Below are 16,883 nucleotides of genomic sequence, written 5' to 3' on the forward strand. Positions count from 1 at the left end.
ACGCTCACGCGCCGGCCGTATGCCGGACCCGAGATAGGATCTATCATTCACAAAATTTTCAAATTTATATTTTCAAACATAAAATAAAGACATGGCCTGTGGTATAAGTTATAACTAACCTCCACTGGATTAAGAAGTGTGGGCTTGGGCATACGTTTAAGGACAGCAAGCCCATTAAGTCTTTCAAAAAATAACGCGGCAGGCCTATCTGGCAGCAGCTGTAAATTATAACATAACGAGAATTACCAATTTAACCCTCTTTCGACGCGGATCTTGCGCCTTTCTATCTCAAATCATCTTTCTCGTTGATCTCTTTGACAACAACACCGAGATAGAGCCAATCACAAATCCTTCCTCCTGGTTAGTCGATTCTCGATTCTCATTTTTGCCACATCGTTATCGTTAGGGCTTTGTTATTGTCAGCTTCGATTTGAAATTTGATTTGTTGATTATGTTTGATTCTATTTGATTCGCCGTCGTTATTTTTTATTTTTGTGTGTGTGTTTGTGATCTGATCTCGTATTGAAATTTATCTAATATCGCATTGTTGAGATCTGACTGACTCGCATCATCACATGGTTGATTTTGATTCCAATCTGGAAAATTTTGACTCTAGATTTTGGCGGCGTTGAGGAGAGACATCACAATGTCAAGCGTAGAGGATGCGAAAGAGCAAGGGAACCTCACCAGTGACGCAGAAAAGTCAATGCCATCATCACAGCAAGAGGTATTCCCATCACACACACAAGCATAATAATCATCAATTTAATAATAGTGATTTCCTCTTGAAATTGCATTTGTGTGGTAGGAGGCTGCTGTAAAGAGCAAGTATGGAGGTCTCATGCCAAAGAAACCACCTCTCATTTCCAAGGTATGTTTAATAATTTTATTCACCTCTAATAAGATTTTGTGTGTTTCTGAGATGTGTTGTTTTTTTTATACAAGGATCATGAACGAGCATACTTTGACTCAGCTGATTGGGCTCTAGGAAAGGTAAAAACTTTGGTTCCATGAGTGTTTTCTTTCTTTCTTGTTATCAAATATCAGTGATCTAAAATTCGGTCTAAGCGGCAAATCGGACCTAACGATTTTCTAAACTCTCAAAAATTAATCTACAAGTCTGACTAATCAATAATCCCATATAAAGCGCCTAACTATCTTTTAGCGATTTCTTGAACATTGTCAAATATTATAGATTCTCTATTGTACTGCAACTCTCATGGTTGATTTGCTTGAAACAGCAAGGTGTTGCTAAGCCAAAGGGACCCTTAGAAGCTCTTCGTCCCAAGTTACAGGTGAACGTGCTTTTACCACGTTTCAGCTGTGTGTGTGTGTGTGTGTGTTTTTTTTCCTTTATGCCGGCTGTATCTTATCTTAAGTTCTTTGTCTCCTTTTCCTACAGCCAACGCAGCAGCAGACGCGTTACAGGAAGTCTCCATGTGCTCCATCCGGTGAAGGTAATTCTTTTTCTTTTCATCTCATTTCAAAGCAAATTAAGGACTTACTGATCCATCTCGTTGCTCTGATATTATTACAGATGGAGGAGCTGCTCAGGGCGAATGAGTTTCTGACTACGAGGAGTAGAGACCAGAGAGAGAGGGAGAGATATGGGAGCTCTTTATGTAATAACTTTGTTATAATCGGTTATTGTCTGTTCATTTGAAACAACAGATATGTTTTTCAATAAATCTTAACTCTGATCGCATAACGACGTTATAGTTTTAGCCTTTCTGTATGGAATCTCCGATTATATCTTTATATTGTTGATGAGAAACCTTCCGTGAAAGACCTAAATCAGGGCAGTCTAATAACAAGTTCAAGTAGAGCGGTTAAAAAAGATTTGAATATAAATTATATAAAAAAATTGAAAAGAAATATATAAATTATGGTCTAAATTTTTAATTTTTTAGGTGTATTGCCAAATTTAAAATTTTATAAGTTTAAAAGAAACGTTAAACATATATATATATATAAATAAAAGGGAGAATTCTAATTTTGCCACAATTTGTAACCATTTTTCGAATTACCTTAGCTTTAAATGATAAACATTTTTGTAAACACCTTAAATTTGTGATGAAAAATGACTAAATTAAATCTCATAAATTATTTATAAAATTTTATAAACTCAATCAACTCCCTAAATACTAAACTTTGTACCTAAATGTTATGATATTTTTGATTGAAGATATTCTTGGAAAGTGATGTTCACTTTATTGTATTTCAAACAATTTCTCATAAAAATATTAACCTTTAAAACTATATAATTAAAACTATTGTTAAAATACCGTTAATACTATTTTGAACAGGGCCTAGAAATAATTTTAGACATCATTGGCCTAACTATTTGATATATACAGCTTAACTTTCATCGGATTGGGTAACATTGACAAAGTTTATAAGATAACTATAACTATTAATTGAAAAACTGATGTTAATGTTGCAATCATAAGGCGACGTAGCAGATATCTTCTCCATGCAAATTGAGAAGTATGGTAGTATATGTACTTTCTCTCACTATTTCAAGATAATAATTGTTATATCTTATTGAAGATAAATAGGTTGAGCTGAGCTCGTTTATGAAATATTTACTTCACGAATTTGAGTTAAACTGAGCAACTTAGCTCACTTTGAAAACTCTAACTATGCTAGAGGTGTCTGTCTTTAAAAGGAGAATATTTCAAGCAACTGATTTTTCAGAGACTAAATACATAGTGTTAAGCAAATGACAGAACTTAGGTTCATCGGTGAACCTTTCAATTCACCCCCCTTTAGGACCAATTTACCCCCCTTTAGGACCAATCAAATTGACACATAAATTATTAATTAAAAAACATTAAATTAAATAAAAAATAGCTACAAAAAATAAAAACGCTAATTTTAACGACGGTAACGCTTTCAGCTAAACCCTAAATCCTAAATCTTAAATTCTAAACCCTATACCCTAAATTCTAAATCCATATCCAAACCCCTAAACCCAAACCCTATACCCTAAACCCAAATCCAAACCCCTAAACCCAAATTATATACCCTAAACCCAAAAACAAGACTATAAACCTAAACTTTATACCCTAAACCCAAATCCTAGACCCTAACCCAAACCGTAAACCTTAAACCCAAATTATATACCCTAAATTCAAAACTTTAACGATAAATCCAAACGGTAAATCCTAAACCCAAACCGTAAATCTTAAACTCAAAACCTATAGCCTAAACCCAAATTCTAGGCCCAAAACTCAAACGGTAAACCCTAAGCCCAAACCCCAAACTTAGATGCTATAGGGTTTGGGTTAAGGTTTACGGTTTGGGTTTAGGGTCTAAGACTTGGGTTTAGAGTATAGGGTTTAGGTTTATAGTCTATTTTTTAGGTTAAGGTATATAATTTGGGTTTAGGATCTAGGATTAGGGTTTAGGGTATAGAGTTTGGGTTCAGGGGTTTGGATTTGGGTTTAAAATTTAGGGTATATGGTTTAGAATTTAAGATTTAGGGTTTAGGGTTTCACTAACGGCGTTAGCGTCGTTAAAATTAATTTTTTTTTATCTTTTTTAGTTATTTTTTATTTAATTTAATATTTTTTAATTAATAATCTATGTGTCACTTTGATTGGTCCTAAAGGGGAGGTAAATTTAAAGTTTCAACCTAAGTTTTGTTCTTAAGCAAATGCATATGTAGTCAGAAATTTATCCTATCAACTCATTAGACATCATGCATGGTTTGAAGAAGGAATAGCACGTGCTTAGTAATCAGATATATATATTTTCCCTCGAATACACAAAGTCAGCTAGAATTGCTGAATGAAAGCCGCACAATATAACACACATACGTATACGTTCGCAGATGGTATAATAGTTACTTGCCAAATATATAAAATCCAAAATATTGCTATACATCCATATATATACAGTGTTCATTGGAACTTCAACACACATGACGTCAAGAAAGCGAAAATATAGAAACCGGAAGATAAGGAAGATTTGGTTGGATATGGAAATCGGAGAAGTTTCACCGGAAGATACTTCCAAAACTGTCTCACTAATTGCCGGATTCCACAGTCGGTGTCCGACTTATCTTATGATGTCTTAGTCTGCTCAAAAGTCAGCTTTGCAAAAACATCATCACTATTCGTAATTTATTGTATTTATCTTCAGTACATGTATTTTGGTAAAACTTTATGGCCACCCCGAAGGCTAACTTATCAGGAAAGATATATATATCATTTTTCTTAAAAATATATCAATTATATTATTTTTCTTCTTTTTCTTAGCATATATATACGTATTCATTCAAATTTTTTAAATGATAGTTATAACCAGTTCAAGATTCAAATACAAACATCAAACAATAATCAATAGTTTGAAAGAATCGTGGAACTCTCGATCTTGTTTCTTTGGTTGGCAAAACGTACAATATAGTAAAATAACGTATATATTTAGTCAAAACAACGTATATCGATGACCAAATAAGCGATCAGTATTCAGAGGAATACAAAAATAAGGCTCATAAGTTCTAGGATATATATATATATATATGTCCCTACACTATCTTTCTTTTAATTATCAGAGTAGTGTTCGATATTAACCGAAAATTTCTCCCTATAACAATCATTTTCTCGTAGCAAAGTTTGAAAAAACAATCATTTTCTCGATGTTTTAATAGTTATACTAGATTTTGACCCTAACAACCGTGCGGATATTTTTTCATTTTATAAATATATAGTTTTGATATTATTACAATTTTTAAATATATATATATATATATATATATATATATATATTTCATTTTGATGTTCTATATTGTGTAACTCTATAATATTATTTTTAGATTTGTTATTAGGTATTATTAATATATAGTGATTTTTAATAAATTTTACTTTGTTATTAATTTTAGTTACTTATATTTTTGAGTTAGGTACCATAAAATTACAAAGAATCTCCTTCAAAACATCTTTTTTAAAATTTATACATTTTACATATAATACATTTTTAAAAGTTATTTATTTATATTATCAAAAAGATATCTATTTAAGATAATTTATATGTACATGTCGTGTTTAAAAAAATATATTTTAACATATACCATTTTAGTATTTTACGGGATGTATAAGTAAATACACTATCTTGTTTAAATAAAATAGCCCTATTATTTTAGTTAATTTTATACATAGTAGTATCTATATATTATTTTAGTTAATTTTATTGATATATGATATTTTTGGATTATATGATATTAATTTTTTTTTGATATTAAATGAATATTTCAAAATATTAGCTTACTTTAATTTTTAACATAGTTTGTTTTTTCGTGTTGCATTTCATTATTATTTATTATATATGATTTTATCTTGGTAAAATTTTAAATGTCATCATTTTGAGTTTGAATATTTATTTCAGAATTTTATATTTTGTCAAGAAAAATTTGAAAAATTACAAAACTATTTTTTGAGTCTAGAAGATTACAAGAATTTTGAAACTTTTTTTATTACTACATTAATACATTATTTTATAAAAAAATTTTTGAACTTTTGGTAAGATTTGTTTTTATATTTTTTGACAGATTTTGTTATAGTTAAAATAAAAAATTAATTTATAATTTAAATTTAATTTGTCATTACTATTTTAAATGAATAATTAAAACTATATAGCTTTCTATTAAAATATATTTTTTAAATAGTTATATACTAATATATTTATCATATAAACATTTTTTAAACAATATATTGTTGAGATTTAAAAAAAAAGAGATAATATATAGTTGTAGATATAAGAGTTTAACCTATGTTAGTAAATTTTTTTTTATATTAATATTATATATTTTACAAATTTTAATATATTTTAATGTTGAGTGATAAGTTATTTAAAAGAAACTATTATTAAAAAGGTTACTTTACATATTTAATATAATTTTGTCATGTTTAATGCATATAGCATTTTGTTTTTAATATAATATAGAATATAATTATAGAATTTATAAAAAATAGTATATAATTTTTATTTTCTTGTTTTATAATAAAATTTTAGTTAACATTGGTTTATAACAATATTATATTAGTAATTATAAAATTAATTAATATGTTATTTTTTAAAAATATTTAAAATTTTAAGTAATATTTTGTTAGATTTTTTTCAACAGATTTTGTTATAATTAAAAAAATAAAAAAATTTATAGTTGGTTTATTATTAGTGTAAATAATCAAATATGTCATATTAATTAATTTTCTAAGTGGTTCTACTATGACTTGTTAATGATAGATAAATATAGAACCTTAAATTAATAGATTAGATTCGTCATAATATATATTAACTAGGGCCGGCCAGCCCTACGGGCGGGATGAAAATTTAAAAATAATTTAAACAGTTAAAATGAATGTTTAATATAAATTTGTATCATATAAAAATATACATATTAGTTAAATATTGTACATGTTAATGTATTTGAATACTAAATAGACTATGAAGCTACCAATGTTTGCTTTGATTAGGGATATTTGCTTGCTTTGATTACTGTTGAATGAACTATGTAAATTAAATTGGTTGGTAAACTGTTAGTATAAAACTATATGTCATGTTTTGGGATTTTTGCTCTTATACCATTTTTTTTTTGCAAAAAAACTCTTATACCCTATTTTTTTTTGAGGTTGAGACGTTCATCGGGTTTAGTTGTACGTGGTTGTTGTTTTGATTAAGTTATTTAAAGTAGTTTTCTTTTCATGGTTATATAAATGCAGGTTTCCTTTTTCTTTATTTGGCCAAATATTGGAAATTATAAATGTACCCTACCACTAAAAATATTTCTATGTATATATAATTTTTAAAAAAATATTATTCAATGTTTATTCCACTTTGATTTGGACAATAAATTGAATATATCTTAGACCACAAATCATAAATATTCTCAGTCTTATACATTTTGTTCTTCAAGTTATTATACTTTTATTTCTTTTTATACATTTCTCTTAATATTTATGTATGCATCCATAATATTTTTTAAAAAGGATTTTTCATTAACTATTGTATTTATTGTAGTTTTAAATATATTATAGTTTTTTTGCACTTGATTAAATTTTTTTGGCGTTGGTGGTATTTGAAGTGGTTGAGAACCTGAATGAATATTTACTTTTATAAAGTTTTTGGTGTATGTTTAAAAATAAAAATTTGTAAAGTCTTTTAAATCGTATGAATATAATATTCAAAACACTACTGTTGACTGTTTATATATTTAAAATTCTTACGTAGGTAATTGCAAATTTGCTGAACTCATAGATTCGTTGCTACTTTATAAATTATCACATGATGAATTACATAGGGTAAAGATTGCTTTGATGATATATAACGTCCATATCGTAATGTGTTTTTTCTATCTACTATGTATTAAGAAATAAGTAACACATTCAATAATATTAAAGAGTAAAAAGTCCTGTCAATTGTTCATAGTATAAACTCAAAGTTAAACTCAAGCCCATCCAAAGAAATAAAGCCCAGAAGACTGATACGTGTCGGCCTGTCAGAGAATGACTTTCCATGTGGATAGCTTAGGAGAGAGGCAAACATATTTTTTATATATATAGATAGTTAGCTACAAACATATATAACTTAAATGATACAAGTCAGAAAATCTACAACTATAGTATGTAACAGATAAAGGAGTTAACATTTACACAAACTAATAAAATAACGAATGAATAAGGTTTTTGTTATAAAAGTAATGGAAAAGTCTATCTTTATTCATGACATAAAGGTTCCTTATATAGGAGATTACACCGTCATAGATAAATGGAAAGATTACAAATCATAATCACTTGGTTATGAGCCATCCACAATCTGGTTCATAACACTCCCCCTTGGATGCCATAACCATTTAAAGTTTGTAATGTGCTTTAATGTTGCCTCATTAAAACCTTACCAGGAAAACCCAATTGGGACAAAACCATGGTGAAGTAAAAAGAGTACAACACACATTACTCCCTCTGATTTGGACATTACTGAAGGTCCCTTGGACCTCTCCAATTTTCTGCAATCCGTGGGTGATGAAGAACTTGGGCAGAATATGCTTCGTCCTCGAACATGATAGTTGGTTCTTCTTTACCATCGGCCATGCCACAATCTGATCGAACATATTGAGTCATCGACCTCAAATACACACACACGAAATCTTGGATGATGTTGCTGTGATATACGTGTACCACCATATGTAAAACATAACTTGTCTGAAAACAAATCAACAAAACAAAATAAACCCTATTTTGGCTGTTTAGTATAAAATAAACCAAAATCAAAGTCTTTTTCATCGTCCTTCTTATGGACCAATCAGATCAGTGTCTAAAACAAGACTTCTGCATCGTCCATCTCAGGACTAAATAGACTTCTTTATCGTCCACCTTTGGACTGAATGGATCAGTGTCCAAAACAAGTGATCTCACGCCCATGTACTAGATAATGGGTGAGACTGGTCCATATTAAATCTCTTGAGTACCCTTTTCTGTATATAATATTTGATGCACAAAGATTTCATTGTTAATGTACTCAAGCTGTAATCCCAAACAAAACTTTGTTTTCCAAGATCTTTCATCTCAAACTCTTTCTTGGGATATTCAACTGTTTGGGAAATTGTATCCAGAGGTTTCTAGGATATTCAGATCATATACTTTGATGATTATCAATATTGTTCTCGAGAACTTGTTGTTCTTTCAGCTCAATACCCTCTAGTACTTTCATTATCCAGTGGACCATATAAATATGCAGTCACTACATCAATTTGCTGCAAGTCTAATTTTCTCTCTTATATATCCAGACTTATGAGAAATATAAAAGTAGTTGCATCCACCACATGGGAGTATGTCTCCTCATAATCTATTACTTGTCTTTGTGAGAATCCTTGTGCAACATCAGCTTTATATCTCACGATTTCTATTTATCACAAGACCCATTTATATCCACTGGTTTTAACATCATATGGTGTCTTAATCATATGGCCAAATATACATTTCTTCTTTAAACTATTTAACCCCACGTTTCCATTCAGTCCAATCTGTTTTACGAGTGCACACTCTTATATTGACGTGGGTTCATGATCCTTGCTTATATTCATAAATTCAAGTGCTACCTTGTATGCAAATAAATCATCTTATGTCGACATTCCTTATTGGTTCCATTATGTTCCAGACATGATATAATCGATTGAGATTAATTATTATCAGGACCTTTAATACTTTGCAGCTTGGCGTCCTAAGCTACATTGTTTGGTACATGTACCTTAGAGCCGGCCGGCCTTATCTCCATGTCTGGGATGGTTTCCTTAGTAACCTCGGATTTGGATTTTGATTATCATTCTCTGCACCTTTCTTTTGTTTCCGAGGATTCTTATCTTGTGGAACCTATTGGTCTACCACGTTTCATACGTTGTCTAGACTCTATAGCAACTTGACTGTGTCTCTTCTTGGACATCAAATTCGTTGGTGCTTTACAAGCTGGTTTATATATGACTTAGTCATTCTTTTTCGGGTCAGCAAATGTGTCTGGCATTTGATTAGCTAGCTTTGTAAATGTATAATCTTTGGACGTCTATTTCACATTCTTTAGTCCGAGGATCTTGCCAAGACATTGATGGTTGATTCCATTCTATTTCTTTTACCATTCTTTTATCAGCTTTATTATTTTTTTCTCCTCCTGGTCTTAAAATAATCCGTGTACCTGGCCTCAAATATAATCACCCATAGTTGGCTCAAAGTACTTTATTATTGTGGGAGAATCATATCCAACATATATCTCCATCCTCCTTTTGAGGTCTCATCTTAGTTCTCTGTGGTGGAGCAATTAGTACATAGACATCACATCCAAATGTCTTATGATGGGGTATGTCTGGCTCTTGACCCGTTAATAATTATGATAGGGGATATCTATGCTCACTAAATGGTCTGGTGTACTTAGGTGCATGTAAATTTCGTGTTGCCCAAGCTGTGAATGAGAGTTTTGACCTCATAAGTTATGGTCTATCAATCAGCTATTTTGCGTTTTAAAAGATTTTGGCCAAGCCATTCTTGGTATGGACATGTATCACAGAATTGTCCACACTTACCCCCATGGACATACCATAATCATTTAAACGCTTGGGACATGTATTCACCAGTATTATCTAGACATATAGTCTTTATTTATGAAAAGAGGCTCGTAGCCGTTTTACTGGTGATGGCCTAATGAGTTTCCCTTGTGTACATGCTACACACGTGAGATTATTTGGGATAACTCTTCTTATCTTTTAATGTGTGCCTTTTGAATATCAATTTCTGCATCATGTTTGGACCAGGATGGCCAATCCGGTCGTGCCATAAAGTGTATATTTTCACAGGCTTTTAGCCTCTATCATACTGATTTATGCATAGTCTAGGTCAAAAGAGAATGCATGTATAGTCTTTAGGACTTATTATGGCCTTGGGCGATTTTATACATATATCTGAAGGAACTCTTTGTTTCCTTCGCCCATTGTTTCAATATGGAAACCATTCATTCTTATATCTTTAAAACTCAATAGGCTGTTCTTACTCTTAGAGCTGGGTAAATATAAGGCATCACTGATTTCTAGATGCATACCCTTAGGCAATAATATATTAGTCTAGCCATAGTCTTCTTTCAGACTGGCGATACCTGCTTTAGTACTTATATCGGTGTTTTTCAGTGTACTCATATAGAAAAATCATTCATTCATTTAATCTAAGCAGACAATGTAATAGAAATAAATTCAAGGAGATAAAAATCAGAGAAAGCATATAAGCAAAGCAATCACACAAGTTTGATGTCGAAATCAGATTATCAACTTGATTCTTTTAGGCAATAATAAGTCTTATATTCCATAAGATCATCTTGATCATGTTCGAAATTATTTTCACCATCTTTATAGACCAAGTGGGTTTCAGGATTCTTCCCTTTCAGACTCTCTTTGATAGAGGTCACAAAAATGTTTGGGAGTCCTTCATATCTTAGCCCAATGGTTCCCCATTCCACATCTATGGCACACTGATTTGGTCGAGCTTTGTGGTTTAAAGGATATACCACGACCATTGCCTTGACCATGACTCAAATTGGGTTGATACCCATGGCCTCTGCCATAGTGATTCCCACGGCCAAATGTGTTATAGTGGCCATGGCCACGTCCTTTCCACCCTCCACGGCCATGACCGTGTGGTCTATCATTCTCGACGTGGTTACTTTTTTTCTGCGGCCTTATTGGTATCAGGTATTGGGGTTAATCAATGAGGTCTCAATTCACTGTTTCTCATCAGTAATCCATTTTTTTTCCCAGCTAGCAATAGACTCATCCATGGACTTATAGTCCTGGATTCTGGGATTCCTCCAATCAAATAGGGCATTTGGTAATAACACCGTTCTTTGGTAATCATATCTTGATTTTTTTTTAACTTTGTCCAAAGAACTAGAGGATTCTCTATAGTCATATACTGATCTTTGAGACTCTTAATAAGATGATGGCTAATAATTAATATTGCTATGTATCAATCTTTCTCATTGGCATTATTGCCTTCTATGATACATTCACCAAGTCTTTTTAACTTTAGGATAATCTTTGTATCCAATGCCCAGCGTAAATAATTATCTCCAGAGAGATTTAGGGCAGCAAAAATCCAGGTTGATTTTCGACATCTCAAATCATATATCACTCAATATTTAGGTATAATTTTCATGCGGCCTTACTCTTAAAAGTAATCAATTCGGATTTCAGTCTTGTGAGGACAATGAGACTATCAATCTTAAAGGCATTTAATCAATCAATCAATTTCTAGCAAGTCTCAGCAATACTATTTCTATGTGCTCATAATATCATGGTTTATCAAGACTAGCAAAAACAGATTCAATTAGTCATGCAATTAGGGTTTAACTATCAATGGATTTTAGCAAGACTAGTAAAAAGATTTATTAATCACTCAATCAGTTTCAAGGCTGAAGCAATACTAGAATATAGATTTCAAGCATGAATTTCAATGAATCAGTTTCAAGGCTGATTGGTATTTAGCATAAACCATGTGTAAATAATTTATCTAGTATCCGAATTTATCAAACCTCAAAAACATATAATCAGATCAATCAATTTAATCGAACTTAGCATACAATCTTAAACCTCAAGACTTTAGATTTTATCATGAATCTATCAACCTAGCATACGGATTCTCAATTTTCAAAGACATCCAAATCAGATCAATATAACCTATCATACGGATTATTTAGGGTTTCTATTTAAAACAGATTAGATTACAAAACCATCAATCCTAGCAGATGATATTAAACCTAAAAAATCATGCAATCATATCATTCATATTTTAAACAAGTAAACCTTAATCAACCTATCAACCTATCAGATTATATAAGCAAAGCAAGCTAGCAACCTATCGGATTCAATCAATGTTTTAATAGGCTGGTCAGTTTAAACAATTTTAAATCAGATGAACAATTAACCAAGCAGGATGAGAAAATAAATCTATCAATTTAACGGTCAAACAATTTGTAGCAACATAGCATCAGATTCAATTAGATTTAAAACCTCAATGATCAAAACCGAAAACAGTTTTGATTTCAAAATATTCGATTAGGGTTTTAATATGTGATTTGATAATTATAGTATAATTAATTTTGATACTTACATTATTTAGGGTTTATAGATATAGGGTTAGGGTTTATCGGATTTTAACTTGTAAAAACCGATTTGGGGTTTTAATCATGTAGGAACATGATTTAAGGTTTGGGGTATCGAACTTTTAGAGCTTCGATTTACTCAATTAGGATTTTTGATCTATTACCCTATGGTTTTGATTCATAAAGATTAGGGTTTTAGGGTTTCATTCTTTATCAACCAGGTTTTGAATTACCTTTTAACCTTAGATGATTGTTGAATCGGACCACCAAAGGAGTTGAGCCGCGAGCTGGACACGAACGGGACGCGAGCTGTCCTTCGGGAACGCGAGCTGTTCTTGCTTAGATCAGAACGCAAACAGGTTGAAGCTGATATCCGGAACGTTAGTTGTCCAAGCTGAGACCGTTGTGAGCTGGAACTGATCGGGACATGAAGAAGCTTGGATCGGGAAGGTTCGCGATCGGGATGGTTCTCGCGATCGAGATTAGGGTTCGTCGGCTAGGGTTTTAGGGTTTATCGATTTTGGATTTTAGCTTAGGGTTCTTAGAGTAATCGTGCTGATAACGTGTTATAAAAGTAAAAATCTATATTTATTCATGACATAAATGCTCTTTATATATGAGATTACAACGTCATAGATAAATTAAAAGATTACAAATCATAATCTCTTGGTTATGGGCCGTTCACAATCTGGTTCATAACAGTTTTGCATTTTTTTCTTTTTTGGTACTACTTTAAATAAATGAAATGTTAAGTTTAGGTTGTTTTCGCATTGAGCTCCACTTGGAGACCAGTCCACTTTGTTAAGGTTCGTTCTAACCCCTCTAATTGATATCCACAAACTGGTAACAAAAAAAAAGATATCTACAAATTAAAAATGGATGAATCCTAATTACAAACACTATGCCCTTATTTAAGTATAATTTTTCTAACAAATAAAGTAGACTTGCACCAAAATTCAAAACTCCTACGTAAACAATACTTCTACAGTATATATTCAATCAATCAAGTTCATAGAATGATCAATGATCAAAGAGAACAAATCCAAAAGAAAATGCTTTTAAAGTCAACGAGTGGACCAGCTAATACCGCACTGGCCCAAAACAGCACGCGCTTTCGGAGTTTTGAATATCTCACAAACAACGTCGTTTTATCTAATCCACAGCTCCACACAGACACTAGCAAACACTAAAAGCCGGTTTGGTTGACTGACACGTTATTCATTGACTTGTCAACCCCTTCTATAAATAGCACCCTAAAACTTACTAATTCTACTCACTCAAAACTAAAAAAACACACTTGATCTTCTCTAGCTAAAAACCCTAAAATATAAACATATCAAAGATGAATTTTGTTAGATCATTGTGCGTTTTCATTACCTTCCTCAGTTGTATAGTCATCTCGGTCCATGGCCAAGCTGCCGCAAGGCCCGGTCCTGGTTCTGGCACGAGGATAGGGTTTTACTCAACCACATGTCCTAACGCCGAAACCATTGTCCGAAACGCCGTGACAGCTGGATTCAGCTCTAACCCTAGAATCGCACCAGGAATACTAAGAATGCATTTCCACGACTGCTTCGTCCAAGGCTGTGACGGTTCCATCCTTATAACGGGAACTAACACCGAGAGAACAGCCGTTCCGAACCTCAACCTCCGTGGATTTGAAGTCATAGACAACGCCAAAACCCAGCTTGAAGCTGCTTGCCCTGGAGTCGTCTCTTGTGCTGATATTTTAGCTTTAGCCGCTCGTGACTCCGTTGTCCTCGTAAGTTCTAATTAATTAGTAACGTTGCATGCAGTTATATTATTTTATTTGTAACTTTCAAGTAACGTTTTTTACGTGCATGGAATAATTTTCATGCAGACAAGAGGAACAAGTTGGCCCGTACCAACTGGACGTAGAGATGGTCGAGTTTCTTTGGCTTCGAACGCTAATAATCTCCCTGGTCCCGGTGATTCCGTCGCCGTTCAACAACAGAAGTTCTCCGCTTTGGGACTCAGTACCCGCGAGCTCGTCGTCCTCGTCGGTCAGTGGTTTACATTTTACACAATCCAAGACCTATAAATTACCAAAATTTAACGTTAAGAAACTCTGTTAATGAAATTCACATAGTTATCAAAAAAAAAAAAAACGTTAAGAAACTTTTATATGTGTCCAATTTTTGCATAGAAAAATTTATTTTAAAATATAGAAACTGAAAACCTTATCCAGTCAGTGCCGCCTTAACCAATATAAAAGCTCAGGACAAAACACAGAATATAGACCATTTTATAAATATTTTCTATATTTTTCTTCACTGCATTTCTTTTAACTTGAATTCTAAGATCTGAAACCAGTGTTTTGAAAACTAGACCGGACCGGCCGGTTGGACCGTGACTCGGCCATCTATTCGGTTCCGGGTTATACTAAAAACCAGATTTGAGTTAAATTGGCAAACCCGGTCAAAACCGGTAAAACTCGCTAAAACCCATGATGGAGATTGATATTAAAATCCTATTTTTTCAAATTCAAGTATTTTTTTTAAACTGCAAATTTTAAAAATATTTCATAAAAATTCATATTGTTTTCTAAGTATCTATCTGAATAAATTATTTTCATTATTTTATATTATTTTTGAAAAATTTATTTTTGTTTTCATATCATTTTTAGATTCTAATAATTATATAAAATTTTAGAAAAATAATTTTATGTTGTACATATAATAATTACTTAATATAAAATTTAATTAAAATTTAAAACCCAGTTGAACCAGTTGGACCGGTCCGACCATTGATCTAGTTACAATGCCGAATCAACGTCTGGTACGGTTTTCAAAACACTACATGAAACAAATAGAAAAAAATATCTCAAAACTAATGGTGAATGTACAAATGTTTTATTGTTTTGTCTTGTAATAAATAAATTAGGTTTACTTAATTATGAGTCTTTTTGATGATTTAACAAATTGAAATGAACCTTTAAAAACAACACACACAAAAAATTTGGACCCATAGACCCATGACAAATGCCTATGTTGCCATGGGTAAGAGCCGGGGCTGAAACCAGTTATATAATTTTAACAGGAGGACACACGATCGGAACAGCGGGATGCGCTACATTCAGGAACAGACTATTCAACAGCACCACAGGCCCTGCCGATCCAACCATTGACCCGACGTTTTTGGCGCAGCTTCAGACACAATGTCCCCAAAACGGTGATGCCAGCGTACGCGTTGATCTCGACACCGGAAGTGCAACCACTTTTGACACTTCCTATTTCAACAACCTAAGCCGTGGCCGTGGAGTCCTCCAATCCGACCAGGTCCTCTGGACCGACCCCGCAACTAGACCCATTGTGCAACAGTTGATGAGTCCTAGAAGCACCTTCAACGCTGATTTTGCCAGGGCAATGGTCAGGATGAGTAATATTGGTGTACTTACTGCGGCTAGTGGAGAAATTCGTAGGGTTTGCTCCGCGGTTAATTAAGTAAATGATTAAAACAGTGGTTAGTCATGGATAAACTTTCATGGCTTGCTAAATACTTGTTTCTTGTATGCTTTTAGTTTCAATAATAAATAAACCAATAGAAAACGACATAAGAAAATCCCAAAAGTGGGTTGATATGAAAAAATGTATCTATAAGATGTTTGTATTCGATTTCTTTTGGCTTTACTTGGTGGAATTAGTAAAAGGTCACTTCTTCACAAATAATTGCATGACTCGTGATGAGTTTGTTGGTTCTATTTTGTCTTCTTATATTTTATAATCTCCGTTAACCATGAGTAGACTTCCGAGGGTAATGTTCATGTACCACCAATGATTCAAAACTGAGGCTAGATAAACTAGCTAAGCAGAAAAAGGAGATTTATCTAAATTTAGATCATTTACGAAAGTACAATAAATATGGAATACAATTTGACTATATAAGAAATGAAACAAGGCGTATGATACTTACTTTTCTGTATTAGATTATGTCTATTTTGCTACATGTTCTCATGGATTTTGAGAGGTAAACAAGGTGAAGAAAAATAAATGAGCGAATTAAACCGAAACCAGACTACCACATCTAATGGCATGTGTATCGAAAGGTATAGTCGCATACACACATTTGATGTACGTATACTTCAAAAATGATGGGTTCTTAAATTAACTTTTTATGCTCATCAAATTTATTAAAATAATGACTAGAAAACATAGTTTAGTGTAGCTTTGGTGTTACGGTCCAATTATGTAATACAGAAAAAAAAAACAAATAATCAACTGTTAAAATTC

At 32.3% G+C, this 16,883-nt stretch overlaps 2 protein-coding genes across 3 annotated transcripts; both read left to right on the forward strand.

Moving 5' to 3' along the window:
* Nucleotides 1–183: 183 nt before the first annotated feature.
* Nucleotides 184–1,705, forward strand: LOC106347847. 2 transcript variants are annotated; one of them, XM_013787466.3, is made up of 7 exons: nucleotides 184–360; nucleotides 617–727; nucleotides 812–871; nucleotides 946–993; nucleotides 1,242–1,295; nucleotides 1,403–1,457; nucleotides 1,538–1,705. In XM_013787466.3, the coding sequence occupies exons 2-7, from the start codon at nucleotides 647–649 to the stop codon at nucleotides 1,561–1,563; spliced, it is 324 nt and encodes a 107-aa protein (XP_013642920.1). In that variant the 5' UTR covers nucleotides 184–360; nucleotides 617–646; the 3' UTR covers nucleotides 1,564–1,705. The 2 variants fall into 2 exon arrangements, with proteins under 2 accessions (XP_013642920.1, XP_013642913.1); XM_013787459.3 differs by having other exon boundaries at nucleotides 186–360; nucleotides 809–871.
* Nucleotides 1,706–13,891: 12,186 nt separating this feature from the next.
* On the forward strand, nucleotides 13,892–16,322 carry LOC106347862 (peroxidase 71). Its single transcript, XM_013787477.3, has 3 exons — nucleotides 13,892–14,395; nucleotides 14,495–14,657; nucleotides 15,694–16,322. The coding sequence occupies exons 1-3, from the start codon at nucleotides 13,976–13,978 to the stop codon at nucleotides 16,095–16,097; spliced, it is 987 nt and encodes a 328-aa protein (XP_013642931.1). The 5' UTR covers nucleotides 13,892–13,975; the 3' UTR covers nucleotides 16,098–16,322.
* Nucleotides 16,323–16,883: the final 561 nt, after the last annotated feature.

Source organism: Brassica napus, chromosome C3, assembly GCF_020379485.1.
Source record: "Brassica napus cultivar Da-Ae chromosome C3, Da-Ae, whole genome shotgun sequence".
In the NCBI taxonomy this organism is placed as follows: Eukaryota; Viridiplantae; Streptophyta; class Magnoliopsida; order Brassicales; family Brassicaceae; genus Brassica; species Brassica napus.

Bases quoted from the DNA above. Each gene is read 5' to 3' on its own strand.
- LOC106347847 (XM_013787459.3), top strand. From the start codon at position 647: ATGTCAAGCGTAGAGGATGCGAAAGAGCAAGGGAACCTCACCAGTGAC. The intron at 728-808 runs GTATTCCCATCA...TTTGTGTGGTAG, and splicing joins TGCCATCATCACAGCAAGAG to GAGGCTGCTGTAAAGAGCAA. The intron at 872-945 runs GTATGTTTAATA...TTTTTATACAAG, and splicing joins AACCACCTCTCATTTCCAAG to GATCATGAACGAGCATACTT.
- LOC106347862 (XM_013787477.3), top strand. From the start codon at position 13,976: ATGAATTTTGTTAGATCATTGTGCGTTTTCATTACCTTCCTCAGTTGT. The intron at 14,396-14,494 runs GTAAGTTCTAAT...ATTTTCATGCAG, and splicing joins CTCGTGACTCCGTTGTCCTC to ACAAGAGGAACAAGTTGGCC. The intron at 14,658-15,693 runs GTCAGTGGTTTA...TAATTTTAACAG, and splicing joins CGAGCTCGTCGTCCTCGTCG to GAGGACACACGATCGGAACA.